Source organism: Ochotona curzoniae, unplaced genomic scaffold, assembly GCF_017591425.1.
Source record: "Ochotona curzoniae isolate NIBS_2020 unplaced genomic scaffold, NIBS_Ocur_1.0 scaffold_1852, whole genome shotgun sequence".
NCBI classification, from domain to species: Eukaryota; Metazoa; Chordata; class Mammalia; order Lagomorpha; family Ochotonidae; genus Ochotona; species Ochotona curzoniae.
In genome coordinates this window covers 33,034,446-33,051,001 of record NW_024467087.1, presented here as the reverse complement: position 1 = coordinate 33,051,001, position 16,556 = coordinate 33,034,446, and the positions used below count along the sequence as shown (strand labels likewise).

The following is a 16,556-nucleotide window of genomic DNA, read 5'->3' as shown; positions in this document are numbered from 1 at the left end:
ATATCACTGTTGTTATTATATTTGCCACTTAAATTTTCATAATGTGGTTATTATGTTAAAACTATACCTTTATGCATGTTCTTTTGTGGTGTATAATTCTGATATTTAATAGAAGAATAGATTCACATAACCACCCCATCCCCAGTCAGAATACAGAGTCCCATCAACTTCACAACTTCCTTATGTTGTTCCTCTATAGGAACACCCTCCCCAGTTGCTAACGCTGGTGTTTTCACAGTTGCTATATTTTTTGTTTTTGAAAACAGCATATGAATGGACTCATACATTATTGTAAAAGACATATCCTGCTATAATCCCCTCCCTTGAATGTGGACAGAACTTGTACCTTGTAATCAAAATAAGCTCACAAATATGAGATGTCTCACACTCCCATGATGACGTCATGTTGCGTTACCCCATGTAGCTATATGGATATAGAAATTAGAGCATGAGAGATAGAGAAGTACAGAGGTGGACTAAATGCAGAACCAGGTAGTGCTCTCTCTTTTAAAATGATTCAGTGAATCGGCTGGCATAGCCTAGTGGCTAAATCCTTGGCTCACATCTGCCAGGATCCCATATGGTCACTGGTTCATACCCCAGCTGCTCTGCTTCCAAACCAGCTCCCAGCTTCTGGCATGGGAAAACAGTGGAGAATGGCCCATAGCCTTGGGACCCTGCACCCGCATGGGAGACCATGAAGAAGCTCCTGGCTCCTGGTATCAGATTGGCTCAGCTCTGGCTGTTACGGCCACTTGGGGAGTAAAATAGAGGATGGAAGATCTTTCTCTCTGTCCTCTCTGTAAATCTGCCTTTCCAATGGAAATAAATAAATCTTTTTTTTTTTTTTAAGAAGTATATGCCTTCCATAAAGCCCTAGGGACATAGGAACAGAATTCTGTCAAGATTTTTGTTGCTGTATAACAACAATGGTCATAACCAATTATGGAAGCCTTTTTCTTCCTTTCAGTCTGAGACTTTCTTAGAAGGGCCATTATGGTCCACAATTCTCCCAACATTCTGATCTTGGTTAGTTCCTTGGGTGATCTCTGAGGCTGAAACTCTCCTCACAACCCTGCCCAGAGTCTCCCTAAATGCTCCACTCACAGCAATCTAAGGTTGTTCTGGCCTGTCCCTGCAAGCTTATCCAGCCTTGACCCATTACCTAGTTCCAAACCTGCTTCCACCTCATCAAAGTAGTTGCTATAGGAAAAGTCCTGCTTCTGCATACTAGTTTTCTATGTTATCTTATTTTGTGCTGCTATAACCGAATAACTTGAGATTTAGAAACATTAAGACATTTGTTTAGCTCTTTTTTCTGTTTAAAGATTTGCTTCATTTTATTTGAAAAGTCAGAATTAGAGAGAGAGCTCGCTCTTCATTTGATGGTTCACTCCCCAATTGGCTACAACATTTAGAGCTAGGCTGGTCCAAAGCTGGAAGCCAGGAGTTTCTTCCAGGTTTTCCACGTGGGTGCAGGGTCCCAAGACCTTGAACCTTTTTCTGTTGCTTTCTCAGGTTGTAAGCAGAGAGCTGGATGGGAAGTGGAGCAGCTGGGGCATGAACATGCACCCAATGTGGGATGCTGATACCCCAAATGGAGGTTTAGCCTGTTACATTGGTCCCAGCTCTTGGTTCTTGAGCAATGGAAGTCCAAAGTTGAGAAGTCACCTCTGATTAGGACTTCTTGTGGAGTCATAACATTTCTGTGGAGACACTTATCCCATCTTTTTATGGGGACTCTCTCATGATAACTCCTGCAACTGTAGCATTAATCATTAATGACAGCAGAGCCTCCATGTCCCAATCACTTAAAAAATATATATCATTTCCCCTAGAGTGAGCATTTGCACTAACGGTTAAGATACCCACATTCCATGTCAAACTGCCTGGATTAGATTTCAAACCCCAGCTCTGGATCCTGAGTCAAGCTATCTACTAATGTACATTGTGGGAGGCAGCAGGTGGGCACTCTTGTGGGAAACCTGGATTGAGTTCAAGGCTTCCCATTCATCCCAGTCAGGCCATTGAGGGCATATGGGAAGGGAACCAGTCCATAGGAGTGACTTACTTACTCTCTCTCTCCCAATCTGTATGTGTTCCTCTCTATAAATAAATAAATATTAAAGCTCATTTATTAATATTGTTGCAATGGAGATTAAGTTTCAAACACATAAATTTTGGGGCACAATTCCAAGCCATCTTATCTGTCTAACAAGAAGGATGATATACATAGAGCACTTTGTGGAGGAGCTGACACGTAATTTAAGAAACACTTTTGGCATCCACCATCATTGTCATTATTATTATTACGAATAGTCCTCTTGTTATGCAGAGTGAATCAGTTATGGGCCCATACTTCATAAAATAACCATTCAGTTATGAAATGAGATAGTATGTCCAGTACTAAGAACAGTACCTGGCATATAGAAAACTTTCATAGATATGAGATATTAATTCGGGTGTAATATGACCTATCTTCATTGTAATCATATTGCTAATTTAATTTTATAATTTATTATTATGTTATTCTCAAATTCCTTCTATAAAGCACTGAAATACAAAAGATTATGCATCTTTTTCTTTGCATGTTTGGAAACTGGTGAGGTGATGATGTAGCATTTCCTGATTTATCTGTAATATAAAATATAGACAAAATAAATACGAAAACCATGTAGTTTTTCATGTCTTGACCATACTTTGTATGCATTTCACATTTTCCAAACATATGAAATAAGACAGAATGGAAAACTGTTATGTCATAAAATACATGATGAAAGAAATCTCTTAAATTTAAATAAAAAACATGTATATATTGGCCTGATAATACTCCTTGGATTATAAAGTGATACTTTGGAAGCTCTGAAATATTAGTTCTACAACAATAATTTTTGATAATTATAATAATAGTAACTAGTTTGATCTGTTATTACACAAAAATACAGTGAGCTATGTAAGATAAAGTTCATTATTCCACTAAGAATTTTGTAATAAAGTGGTCCCATTATTCAGGTTCTCATGATCATCCATCCTTTATGAGTTACATGCTTTTGTGCACTTCTGATCAAGAATGACCTTGCAAAGGCAATCGTCAAATTCTATGAAGGAAGATAAAGAGGGAAAGGAAAAGAAGTCTAAACTGGTTTTTATCCTCCTTTCGCAATGCTTTCTATAGAATTTTCACAGCAATTTCTGCTTGCATTCCTTGGCAAGCCTCTCCATCACATGGTTATGGTTTTCAGGGAGGGAGTGTGGAGAAAGTTATGTTACAGGCGCTCACACTGCCACCTTGAATACAGCTGGGTTTCTGTCAGTGAGGAAAAATGCAAATAGCGAATTTGGATGGAGAAATAGTCATTTTCTGTTCATTGTTACTATGATACACATTGTAAAATAATATAAAAAAAAAAGCAAGTCTATAAAAGACTGAAAGGGAAAGCTTCCTGTGGCAGAAAGAATGCTACATATTCACCAAATGCTATTTCATGTACTTCCTGGGATCACAGAGGGGATAGTTCTTCAAAGCTCTATGGCAGTCAGGGCTCCATGCCTGAATTTTGGTTGGGAGACTGTAACCAGCCATGACACTTGCCAAACCTGGCTTCTGATTTCACATCCACCTTCTTGTTTAAGCAGACAGCCAGATGGAAGAATGCAGTGAGAGACTTCTAGGCCTGGGAAGATGGTAGAGATATAAATAAGATAGAAGAAAATTACTTGTAATAATTGTATTCTCTCTATTCAACCACTTGATAAGCTTCACTACAAAATAAACTTTTTTAAGTTTGAATCTGACATTTAATGGTTGTTAATGGCACAAAGCATTACATACTGTAAATATTGCAGCCTCCAATAATATATGGTCCTAAAAGAAACCCTTGACTAATTTATTGGTATTTATAATAATAATGCTTACATAAAGGTAGATTTTAAATTATAATATGTGATTAATACTGCATATTATGTGATGCAGAGGCCAAAAAAATACATGATTCCTCAAATTATCATTTTTTAAAAGACTTCTATTCATTTCTCTTGGAAAGGTGGATTTATACAGAGTGAAGGAGAGACAAAGATCTTCCACCTGCTGGTTCACTCCACAAGTGACTGCAATGGGCAGAGCTGTGCTGATCTGAAGCTAGGAGCTTCTAGGTCTCCCACACAGGTGCCGGGTCCCAAGGCTTTGGGCTGTCCTCGACTGCTTTCCCACACCACAAGCACGGAGCTCAATGGGAAGTGGAGCAGCCAGGATGCGAACTGGCACCCATATAGGATCCTGGCATATGCAAGGCAAGGATTTAGTAGCTGGGCTATCACATCGGGCCCATGAAATTATCACTAATGACAAATTGAATTTCTAATTTAAATCAGGTATCTAAATTTAAATTTGACACAGGATTTTGAGAAAACAATGTGTAAAATATATTTCAGACGTGCATATACACACACATTAGATTTTAAAATGTTTATTTTTATTTGTTTCAAAGGCAGAGAGAGATATCTTTTATCCAGTGATTCACTCCCCAAATGCCTTCCACATTTAGGACTGAACCAATTCAAAACTAAGAGCAAGAATTTTCATTTGGGTCTTCCACATAGGTAGAAGGGACACATGAACTTGAGCTACCATCTGTTTCCTTCCTGGTGCGTTAGCAGGAAGCTGGAACAAAAGCAAAAAGCAGAACTCAAACTAAGCACTCCGACATGGGATAGGGACATTCAAATGGCAGTTGAATGCACTGCACCAGAATGCCTTCCTCAAGATATGCCAATTACAAGGTTAATTCCCCACACAGGCAAATGACATACAGCAAATGTCAGGCAAATGACATACAGCATATATGTATACATGTATGTGCATAAAGAATGAAATTATCTACTATTAATGAGGGTATGTAAAGTGGATAGTCTCCTGTTAATCCAATGCTTTTCAGTCTTTTCAATGTTTTCAGAAACAACTATATGGGAGAAAGAACCCTTTGCTGAAGGGTTTAAGAGAAGATCTCAATAAAAATAGTCATACATATCCTGGAAACAAAAAAAGATTTTTAAAAGTCATTTGTCGTTTAAAATTTGCACATTTTTAGTGTTATCCCAACCAATATTTTTCATGGACTATTTTAACGGAACTTTGACCAGACACTAGGTGCCAGAGAAGGCGAAAAAACAGCATATATAGCGAACACTTGAGTAGAATTTTTGATACATGAGAAAGTGACTTGCTATCTATTTTCTTCAAGAAATAACGCACACCAGAGTTTGAAGGGAGATAGACAGATACTTGTTGCATTTCACTTTAAAGTTGTTTAAAAAAAAAAAAGGAAGAAAAGAAAAGAAAAAGAACACGTTTACAACACCGCATTGATTTCTCTTGGCAATTCTCCCCTCTAATTTGGGCGGGGGGCCTTCTGCTCTTCATCCCAGCCAGGAGGCGGAGCCAGCTCTGAGCAGCTGGGAAGTGAGCTGTGCCTGGCCAGTCTTGGGGGAGGAGCTGCTTTTCACCAGGCTGCAGCTGACAAGAAGCTTCAAGGTAATGGCTGTCTTAAATTTGGTTATTTTCTGGTGACTCTGCAGGGCCCCAGAGCAAAGATGAGAAAAACAGGGATGGCAGTCTTGGAATAGTGAAAACAATGTGTGGGTTTGAGAGAATTGCTGGCATTTTGAAGGAATTAATCCTCTGGAATTTCTCTGTCTCCCAGTGCTTTCTAAGTCCACAGTGGGAGAAGGGGTGATCAGATTACAGCCTCTAAATTCAGGCTTTAGTGCAGCAGGGCCATTCATGTTAATTTATTGACTTGGGATTCTATATTTGTATTGGTAGACATTCTGCTATTGTTTGAATTCTTAAACATTTATTAATTTACACAAAAGCTGCTACAAGTATTTGACAGCATGGAGGAAATAACTTCATAAATTGATTGATGTATAGAAAGATTCTGTGTGTGTCACATGAATATGAGCCTAGAAAAGAACTCAAATATGTAGTTGAATGAAGATACTTACATATATATATATATTTATATATAACATAGCATAACTATACATATATGATTTAAATAAACTCTGGAGGAAAATACATTCCCAGGTTTATGTTAACTGAGTGGTCAGGTTGCTACTTTAATTTGTTTTAGGCTGGTTCTGCGTCTTTGGAAAAGATTTTCCCATGAGTAATTTTACGATCAAGAAACAAAAATGAAGCTGAAACAGAGTACCAGATACAGAAATGCTCACAGTTACACACACACACACACACACACACACACACACACACACACATTGCCCCCCATATCCCCTTCTTTTGCCAATTGTGGAAATTTTCTTGGACTTGATTAAGTGGGTAGCCTGATTTGCTGTGCCAAGTACAGCCATTCAAGTGTCCTCCTTGCAATTCACTATTTCAATCTACAGATGAGGATGAGGTCAGCAAGAACCATTTTTCTCTATAACCCATATTTAAGAGTGATGGAGGGAGATGATTTGATTTATTTCTAGAAGCAGTTTGAAAAATATTAGATAGCATGGCGCATCTATCCATTGCACCTGGCAAATTAAAGCAGCAACCCTTACATGTGGTAGTTTCAAAATGTCAGAGAAATTGTATAAACTGTGTAAGGACAATTACAGAGTAGCATGTAAAATAATACATATATGTATTATTACAAGAAGAAGCATAAATAAAATTTATTTTACTATAACATATATGTTGCTACACCATATGTAACCATATGTAACCATATGTAACCAAATCTGGAAAAGCATAACCTGCCAAACTAGCAATAGGATTTTTTCAAATAGTTTGAAGAGACAGGGCTGGATATAATCTTTGTTTTTAAAATGATTAATACATTCTTTTTTACATCTTCAGGGGAAGCATTAATATGAAATATTATAAACATAGGCAAACCTTTGTTTCATATAACATTTAAAATCATGTGAAAATATTTAATGTAGAATAAGTATCAAGGCAGGCCCTTGAATGGAATCTGAAAATACTGTGAAATTACACACATTCATCTATGTATGCAAAAAATATGAAAAGATGTGTAAACAATCATCATACTAGCTATTTTGTGTAGAATTGTGCTTTCTTTGTCATATATATAGCTTTCTGCATCTTTTAAATTTTCAATAAGTTATCGGACATTTTTATCATTAGTGAATATTGAAGTTAAGACATTATGACCATGTAATACTCCCATACAACCAAATCCTTAAGTTTAGAGAATTCTAGAAGTCTGTGAAAGCTGCTGGCTAGCTGGAAATAATTCACATCCTTCTCTAACAATAATGACATGGTTAGTGATTGAGTTTCTACCTAAACCTAAATAAAGTGTGGGCTGAAATTCTTCTTTTTGGGCACAAGATGGCGCTGGCAAAATGTCCTGGAATTTCCCCAGGCCACCTTTTTTTTTTCCCTTTTATTTCTTTTTTATGAATAGATAAACAAGAGCAATGAATTATTAGTGGCTGGATCCCAGACGCCAGCCACCATGTGCACGTGGTGAGCTGTCCCCAGGCCTGCTTGGGCTCCGGGGGCTGCTCCCTTCTGGATGAGTACACCAAGCCGGGAGGTCTCCGTGACTGGGTGGTTGGGACCCACCCGCCACCTTCATTGGGCGGTGAATGGGATTGGGGAGGAGCGTGACCTTGGACCTGGGAGTTTAAACTTCCAGCAGCCTTCTGGCTGCTGGTGGGTCTCAGGACAGGGCATCTCATGCCTGGATCCCAGACAACAGCCACCATGTGCACGCAGTGAGCTGTCCCCGGGCCTGCCTGGGCTCCGGGGGCTGCTCCCTTCCGGATGAGTACACCGAGGGGGGAGGTCTCTGTGACTGGGCAGGTCCGGGACCTACCCGCCACTTTCATTGGGCGGTGAATGGGATTGGGGAGGGGCGTGACCTTCGGCCTGGGAGTTTAAACTTCCAGCAGCCTCACAGCTGCTGGTGGGTCTCAGGATGGGGCGTAGACAACAGCCACCATGTGCACGTGGTGAACTGTCCCCAGGCGGCCAGTGCGCCATTTGGTGCCAGAGTCCGCCTGCTAGCCGCCCGGCCAGGGAGCTCTGGGGTTTTTGTTCTTTGAGTCACTGCTTAGTTAGCTCCAGGTTGAACCTATTATGCTTCTACAACGTGAAGCACTCGTAAAGATCCCACTGGCAGTAACTCTTCCTTTGTAAAACTTGTAATCACTGAACAGTGCTGACCTCCAAATACCAGTCCATGCAAAAGCTATGGCTTGGGGCTTGTCCTGCAGAATTATATCATGTTAACTGACATGATGATGGATCAGGACAAGGGTGATATTAATCAAGCCATTACATTAACTAGCAGTCAAGAACCATAACCGGGGGTTAATTCTGTGCGGGATGTGTGGGCCATACCCAGTGAAAATTCTAGCCCCACTGGTTATCTCAAGAGTTGGGGTGGTGATGGACTAAGCTAGGTGTGACCAAGGAGCCTGCCATCAATCACAGGTAAAGGAACCCCCAATAGTCTGGACTGGTCAGGTCAGCAGCACCCGAATGTGCATCCTGAATAGGGTGTGGGGTGGACTGGGCTGCAATGTTCACCAGCTCATATAAGGCCAAATGGAAGGCCAGACTGCACCAGGCACTGGCCTAAACCCATTGGCATGTATGAAAACTGGGTCTGGGAGTGGATCAAGTGGAGGCACTTGGGAAACTTCCCTGGCGAGTCATAACTCCTGCTGGTGAACATGTGGTCCAGACCTGGGGGTCGGACAAGCTGGGCAAAGGAGATCCAGCAGCTGGCAAATGTGTCAATTGGAAATGGAACAAGGTAGATCAGGCAGGACTGAGCAAACCTTAGCCCAAGAGCAAAACTAGAAACCAGCATGGAGCACAGGTCATGCTGAACTAGGCTCTTGCACCTACTGGTCTGCATGAGCCAGGAATGTTAAGCCACAATGTCTAAGGCAGGGGCTGGGACAGGTGAAGGGCTGTGCTAAGCTGAGTCAGAGCAACCACTGGCATGCATGTGATCTATGACTGGGAACAGGCCCGGTTGGGGAGCTAAGGGGACAATCCTAGCTGGGTTAAGGTTCCCACCAAGGGGTGCATGGGCTGGAATGGGGGCTGCGTTCTGATCAGAAAACAGTTGTAGTCTCCCCTGGCACAAATGTGGATGGGGACTGTATGCACCAGGCTGGGTCAGACCCCAACACCGTCTGGTTTCCTGGAGGACCAGGGTAGATGTGGGACGGACTAGGCTAGGTCTCAACTCCTACTGAACCATATGTGAGCCATATGTGGGTATGGATGAGCCATGGCTGGGCTGAAACATCCAACAGCAAGAATCAGATTGGGTTGAAGGCCAATAAGGAAAAGACACTGTTCCTGCTATGACAGGAGGTGAACTGAGTAGGGCTGTCTCATGGTCCCATTGCTATGCACAAAATCTGGCATTGGGAAAAGTTCTGATGGAGGAGCCTGGGCAACTCCTCTGGCAGGACACAGACCCGGCAGGTAAGCGCAAGAAACATGATAGGAAACAGCCCAGAACAGGCCATGGAAAGTTTCCCACTGGCATACAATTGGCAGGGATCGGGGGAAGACCAGGCTGAATCTGTCCACGTCATCCACTGGCAAATCCAAGCACCAGAACAGTGTGGGTCGAGCCAGGTTCAGTCGCAACAAAAACCAGTGCACAATATGGAATGCCAAGAGGAGGTTACCTGTACCGGAAATGACCACAGCACCCAACCACCAAGTGTGAGAACAAGGAAGGGAGGGGGCAGAGCCGGCAGGGGAATAAGGGGTGGTTCCTTTGCTGGACAGCTATTCCCGCTGGAGAGCGTGGGTTGGGATGGGGGCAGACCAGACTAAACAGGGCTATAACACCTGTGGGCCTCATGTGGACTAGATCAGGGAAAAGCCAGGCTGGGCTGATTATTCCTACTGGTGCAAACAAAATTAGAGTGGGCGAGGGTTGTTTGGGCTTAGCCACAGCATCAGCTGGCAGAAGCTGGCACTGGGGGCTAGTTCTGTCAAGTCAAACCACAGAACTATCTGGAGAGTGCATAATCTGGGAGTGGGAGAGGCCTGGGAGGAAAATAGTGGGCTCCTCCCTCTTGGGTTACCACTTCCACGGGAGGGCATAAAACTAGGACAGCAGCTGGGGTGGAATGGGGTGTGGGACAGACTGGACTACTGCTACACATACTGGCAAACTAGGGTAGGGGGCGGGCCTGGTGGGGGTTATTGTGGGTCGCTCTCACTAAGCTGCAGCTCCCACTGGTTTATGCGTGGGCTGAGTATGTGCTGGGTAGAACCAGGCTGGACTGCAACACCCATTAGTTCCAGTGGAAGTCGGGTCTGAAAACAGAACCAACCCAGCAATTGCAACCACCAGCTGATTGGGGCGATGGACTGTGCCGTTCCCCGTACTTGCTAGCACATACAAGAATTTGGTCTGAGAACGCCTCAGACAAAGTTTCTTTGGAGATCTCCCCAATCAAAATGCTGGAGTCAGAATCAAGAAAAGAGAGAAGACAGAACAGGTCAGCCAACCATCTCAGCAATGATGGACTATGTCAATCAGTGGATTCTTCAAGGACCTCATAGTGCTTGGAGTGGCAAGATTGGCAGCGATTCATAACTGTTGAAATATCAAAGCCACTAGAGCAAGAACCTCAGAGCATACCCTACATCCGGGACCTGGGGAGGGTGGGAAATTGGGTGGGCCTTCTCCCTTAATACCCCACTTTTAAACATGAAGGAAACAATATGGAAATAATAGTCTTACCCACTTTCCTATAGCTCTTGAACCTTTTTACCCCAATTAACTATGTAAAGATTGTCAAAATATAATTTAAAAATGCAAAAAAGAGAAATTATTAGTGAACTACTAGATCATATATGCATTGTAATTGAGTTTACATTAAAATGTGTGTGAAAGAAAAATCTACCTGCTCCTGCTGTAAGGATTCCCACAAAAAATCTAGAATCTGACTTCCAGTAGACACAAGATAAGTGTACCTCTCATGTCTCCACATGATGTTTTTCCTGAGAGCAATGATTTCAGCATGAATATACACTGGCTGTGTCGCACAGAGCATTTAGAGTGGAAGGACAACAAACAAGGCATACACAGCACAGAATATTTTCAGCTTCTTCCTGTGTTTCTCAATGAGATCCCTGTAGAATTTTCCTGTACTAAAATTTCTTTACAGTTTTCCATTTAAATAGACTTACCACTCTCTTCCTTTAGAACAAGTCTTTGAGACACCTATGACCTGGGCAGTGTGCATGTGACTCCAGCTGAGCTCCAGGAAGGTTGTGTGCCCACAGAAGGGCCGCGTACAGTGAAGGCACTGCGGAGTAACTGGAGCAGACCCACCACAATCAGCCTTGACGGAGGGTAAGAGTTTTCATTTCATGTTGAGAATTTGGGAGATGATGTCTTTTTCTCCTTTTTCTACAATCATAGCATTAAAATAAAATAAAGATTATTGAAAAGGCAGAACTACAGAGAGGGGTGCATATACACACACACAGAAGCACAAGGGGGAGAGAATGAGAGAAAGGGAGGGAGGGAGGGAAAGAGATGAATCAGGCTGAAGCAAGGAACGTGGAACTGCACAGAGGTCCCCTGTGGGTGACCGTAACAGTGAGCTGGATGGGAAGTGAAGCAGCTAGGACTCAAATAGGTGCTCATCATGTGATGCTGACATCACAGGTGGCAATTTAACTTGCAGTGCCACAATGCTAATTCCAGGTATAGCATTTTAAATTGAATATCACATTGCATATTAAAATTATATTGTGTTGAGAATGCAGGGTATTTTCTCCTCTATTCCTCAGCAGTGTAACGCTTTGTGATTAAAACTCATAACTTTTAGTTTTTAGAAAGAGACTCATTAATACTGCAACAAGGTGGAGGAATCCACCATGAGCGGAGGGTACTGGGAGGGGCTGGGGGAATCCCAGAGCCTATGAAACTCTGTCATAAAATGAAATGTAATTTTTAACAAAAGCAAAGAAAGAGGCTCATGCACTAAGTCACTGTGAAGAGATCATACTAGAACCTTTCTGATGTTCCAGCCAGTGATCTGATTTCTATTCCCTGATTATTATTCAGTAAGCAGCCTTAGGGGTCAGCTTTGTAACTCAGCGGGTTAAGCCAGCACTTGCACTGTGCCAGCATCCCATAGCAGAGTGCCAATTCTATCTGGGGTGCTCTTCTTCTGAATCAACTCCTTACTAGCGCAGCCAGAAAGGGATTGGAAGATGACCCAAGTATTTGATTTAAGCCCCTGCCACTGATTTGGGAGACCAGCAGAGAGTTTCTGGAGTTCTTGGCTCCTACCTTCAGCCTTAGCCCAGACCCCTTTTCAATTGAATACTTAAATGCATCTTTTAAAAATAAATGATCACAGCAGTCATTTTGGCTTTCTGCTTTAAACTTGTGCTTTAACAGTGTCATTATAATGTTTTCCGGGTCCAGGAGACATATACTATGTCATCATTGTCTGCCTCCTTTGAGTGAGCAGCAGAGCACTCACAGCTTAAAAATCATAAAATTGTGTGTTCAGCAAAACAAAATTGCTTCTTAAAAGTTTTTTTTAAGATTTATTTTATTTTTATTGGAAAGTCAGATATACAGAGAGGGGGAGAAACAGAGAAAGATCTTCCATCTGTTGACTCACTCCACAAGTGGCCACAATGGCCGGAGCTGTGCTGATCTGAAGCCAGGAGCCAGGAATCTCCTCCATGTCTCCCACATGGGTGCAGAGTCCCAAGGCTTTGGGCCGTCCTCAACTGCTTTCCCAGGCCACAAGCAGGGAGCTGGATGGGAAGCGGGACTGCCAGAATGCGAACCAGTGCCCGTATGGGATCCCGGCACATGCAAGGCAAGGAATTTAGCTGCTAGGCTCCACGCTGGGCCCTTCTTAAAAGTTTTTGAACATTCAGCATCACAATCATTTGGGCACTTATTAGAACTATAAAATTTGAGGTTCTTTTTGTAGTTTTGCCTTGTCTTCTCTTCAATAAATGTCAGGTTTTTACGTTTTTATTAATATAAAGAGAACAGATTTCATGTATTTCATAAGTATGATTCTGAAATAGTGATACTTCTCTCTTGCCCCCCTTTCCCTCCCTAGATCCCCTCTTTCCTTCCTTTTTTGCTCTAATTTTTGCAAAAACATACTTTCTACCCACTCTAATTATGGGCTTAATGCACCAGCAACTGAAATATTTTACCAGTAAAAACTAGAAAGACCACAGTTTCACAGAAATACAACCAAGAGCTAAAAACAACAAATACTAAGATGCCCATTTTATTCCTATACCTTTTTTTTTGTATTCTATTTTCACTCCCACATATCAGAGAGTAAACATACTGCAGCTGATCTTTTGGGACTGATCTATTTCACTAATCTTGATTGCAATACAAATTTGAATAAAATTCCTCGGAAGAAGCCTAGAAATCCAATAAGTCCTCCAGACGATTCTGATGTATGGTAAATTTAGAGAGACAAAGCCATTAAATACAATAGGGCCGCAAAGGTACCAAAGTATTTAATGACATATACAGAGTCCCCAATGCAACCCCACAAGTACTCCCACTTCTGCTGGTGTGTATGCACATGCACGCCTTTGTAAAGATGCACAGTGATGAGGGCGAGGTCTTGACTTTGACATTGCAAAACCATGTTTCTAGTTCTGATTGCCTGCTTGCACATTTTTTCCTCCCTTCTGTCCAATGCTGTACTTAACATTCTCACTTACCTTTACACTATCAGCAATTGTTCACCATCTACTTTGACAGAATCATTTTGTTTGCTGATGTTATTATTTTCCCTATTTCTGTGTCTTCTAGGATTGTACCAAACAACGTGTTCAAGTATCTTTTGGAGACTGAAGTGGAAAAGAACAGTCCACACAAACTGTGACTCTTTGTAATCTTCAAACCAGCAAGGATTTGTTAGGAGTGCTATTTGTGGTAGAACCTGAATTATCAGGACAGGGCTAGCTAGCCACCTCAATCCCTGACAAAAAAAAAAAAAACCATCCATACACATATCTAAATCATAATGGATGGTGAGTATGTCCTGTGCAATTGGAAAGACCAGTTGTGGCCAGCAAAAGTTGTGTCCAGTTGTGAAATATCATCAAGCAGTAAGAGAAAACAGACATTTTCCCTGGAAGTTCAAATACTCTCACTGGGAGAAAAAATTATAGTAGAGAGCACAGAAACAAAGCTCCTAAATAAGTCTCAGATAGAAGCCATTGCTTCCTCACTAGCAGTGCAGGGAGATGCCAGTGGTTTACCTTACGAGGAGACAGCCTATGGAAGGTCACTTAAACTGGCACTGGATATTCTGAACGAGAGGCCAAATTTGAGTCAAGCAAGTGTTTCAGATGAAGAAGTGCCCAGTACCCTGGCTGAAGATGTACCACCAACAGTATCCAATTCACCCCCTTGTAAAAAGTATCGCAAGCATGAAGAAGACTTACCAATATGTTTGGAGCAAAGTGGCAGCCCAGCATCCTCGTTAGTATCTCCAGATAATGGTGGCACCCTGTCTGATGACAAGCCACAGATGCACACAACCATTTCAAGTGAAATGGAAACAAAGCCGTCACTAAGCTCTAGCTGGAGCCAAACTTTCCCTTCACTTCTGGAAGGTGAAGATGAGAAAGAAGACAAGAAAAAGATTGACATATGTCTTATATCTATTCATTCCACAGTCAAAGAAGAGGATGTTAAAGAAGAGAAGTTTGTTCCAGAATTGTCATCAGATGCTCCTGTGATGCCCAAAGCTTTGAAAGAGGAGTCAGAAGATGTGTGCTCAGAGCCCTTGGCTGTTTCCTCTATCTCCCCAGAGAATATTGAAGATCCTGGAGAAGGTCCCTCAAATCCAAATCCATGCTTAGATCCCAGCCAGAATCACCCTTCTGTAGAACCGGAGGTGGGTGCTTCAACCTCTACTGGAGTGGGTGCCTCAACGTCTACTGGAGATTGTTCGCAGGATGGCCAGGGCTCTTCTAGTGCCTCTAATCCTGCCCCTGTAAGTAATGAAAGGTATTTCAACAGACTAGATTTTGATGATTTTGATGAATTTCCACCTTCTGAAAGGTCATTGCGCCTAAGTTCTATCATTGATTCCATGTCAGCTGAAGATGAGGAAGAAGAAGAACTTCCACGTGTCATTTTTCAATATGAGAAACGTCCCTTTGAAACAGGAATGATAGTCTGGTTTAAATATCAAAAATACCCCTATTGGCCAGCAGTGGTAAAAAGCATCAGGCGAAAGGAAAGGAAAGCAAGTATACTTTTCATTGAGGCAAACATGACTCCCGAAAAGAAAGGCATGAGAGTATCTTTCAGAAGATTAAAGAAATTTGATTGTAAAGAGAAGCAAACACTAGTGGAAAAAGCCAGGGAAGCTTACAGTGAAAGTATTGACTGGTGCATCTCACTGATTTGTGACTACAGAGTTAGAATAGGTTGTGGTTCATTTGCAGGCTCTTTCTTTGAGTATTATGCTGCTGATATTAGTTATCCAGTTAGAAAGATAATCAAACAAGATACCTTCAGGAATATATTTCCAAAATTATATGATGATGATGTGTTGGGACCCATGGCTGTGACTTCTAAGACCAAGAAAATGTCTTTCCAGAAACTTCTTCCAGACCGGATGAAGGCTGCACGGGACCGAGCCAACAAAAACCTTGTGGACTTCATTGTTAATGCAAAGGGAACAGAGAACCATCTTCAGTCCATTTTAAATGGCACTAAGGGATCCAGATGGCTGAAATCATTTTTGAATTCAAAGAGATTCTCACGCTGTATTGAAACTTACTTAGAGGATGATGATCAGTTGGATGAGGTGGTGAAATACTTACAAGAAGTCTGCAATCAAGTAGATGAAAAAATGATGAGCCTCATACAACATGATAAAATTAAATTTATCCTGGAAGTTCTTCTGCCAGAAGCTATTATTTGTTCAATCTCTGCTGTTGATGGGTTAGATTACAAAGCAGCAGAAGCAAAGTATCTAAAAGGACCATCTCTAGGCTATAGGGAAAGAGAATTGTTTGATTCGAAAATCTTATCTGAGAAAAGACGGAAACCATCAACAACAGAAACTCATTAAATTTTCTGAGTCCAAATTGTAAGATGCTTTCATCGATGTTCTTTAAAAAAACTCAGAAAATTAACGACATGTATGCAGTTTCTGAAAATGTGAGACTTTGAGTAACGTGTTCTCTCTTTGTTTTGTTTTTTTTTCCCCCCTTGGGATCTCCGGGATCTCTGGGTAGCACTACATCTTCATTACTCTTTGTTGTGATTCATTTCAAAGTCAATTTTGCCAGCTTATTTCAGCAACTTTGCTTTTCCATGCAATTTTAGAATGCATAATGCATTAGTGATTCTTAAAGAAAAGCACTACTTAGTTTTATGATGTCTTTGTTTCTGTTCTGTATAGGTAAATACAGTGTGCACAGTCATTTTAATATTAAAATTGCACTGTTAGTAAATATTAAGCAAGATAAGTAGAAAAAATTTAAGAAACAGCAATTATATATT

General features: G+C 41.5%; 1 protein-coding gene across 1 annotated transcript; it reads left to right on the top strand.

The window, feature by feature from the left end:
- Positions 1–14,055: 14,055 nt before the first annotated feature.
- Positions 14,056–16,122, top strand: PWWP3B (PWWP domain containing 3B). The gene has a single exon (XM_041000115.1). It carries the CDS (start codon positions 14,056–14,058, stop codon positions 16,120–16,122), a length of 2,067 nt encoding a protein of 688 aa, XP_040856049.1.
- The last annotated feature ends 434 nt before the right edge of the window (positions 16,123–16,556 follow it).

What these genes read in the sequence shown, in the direction of transcription:
- PWWP3B (XM_041000115.1), top strand. Translation starts at nt 14,056, where the DNA reads ATGGATGGTGAGTATGTCCTGTGCAATTGGAAAGACCAGTTGTGGCCA.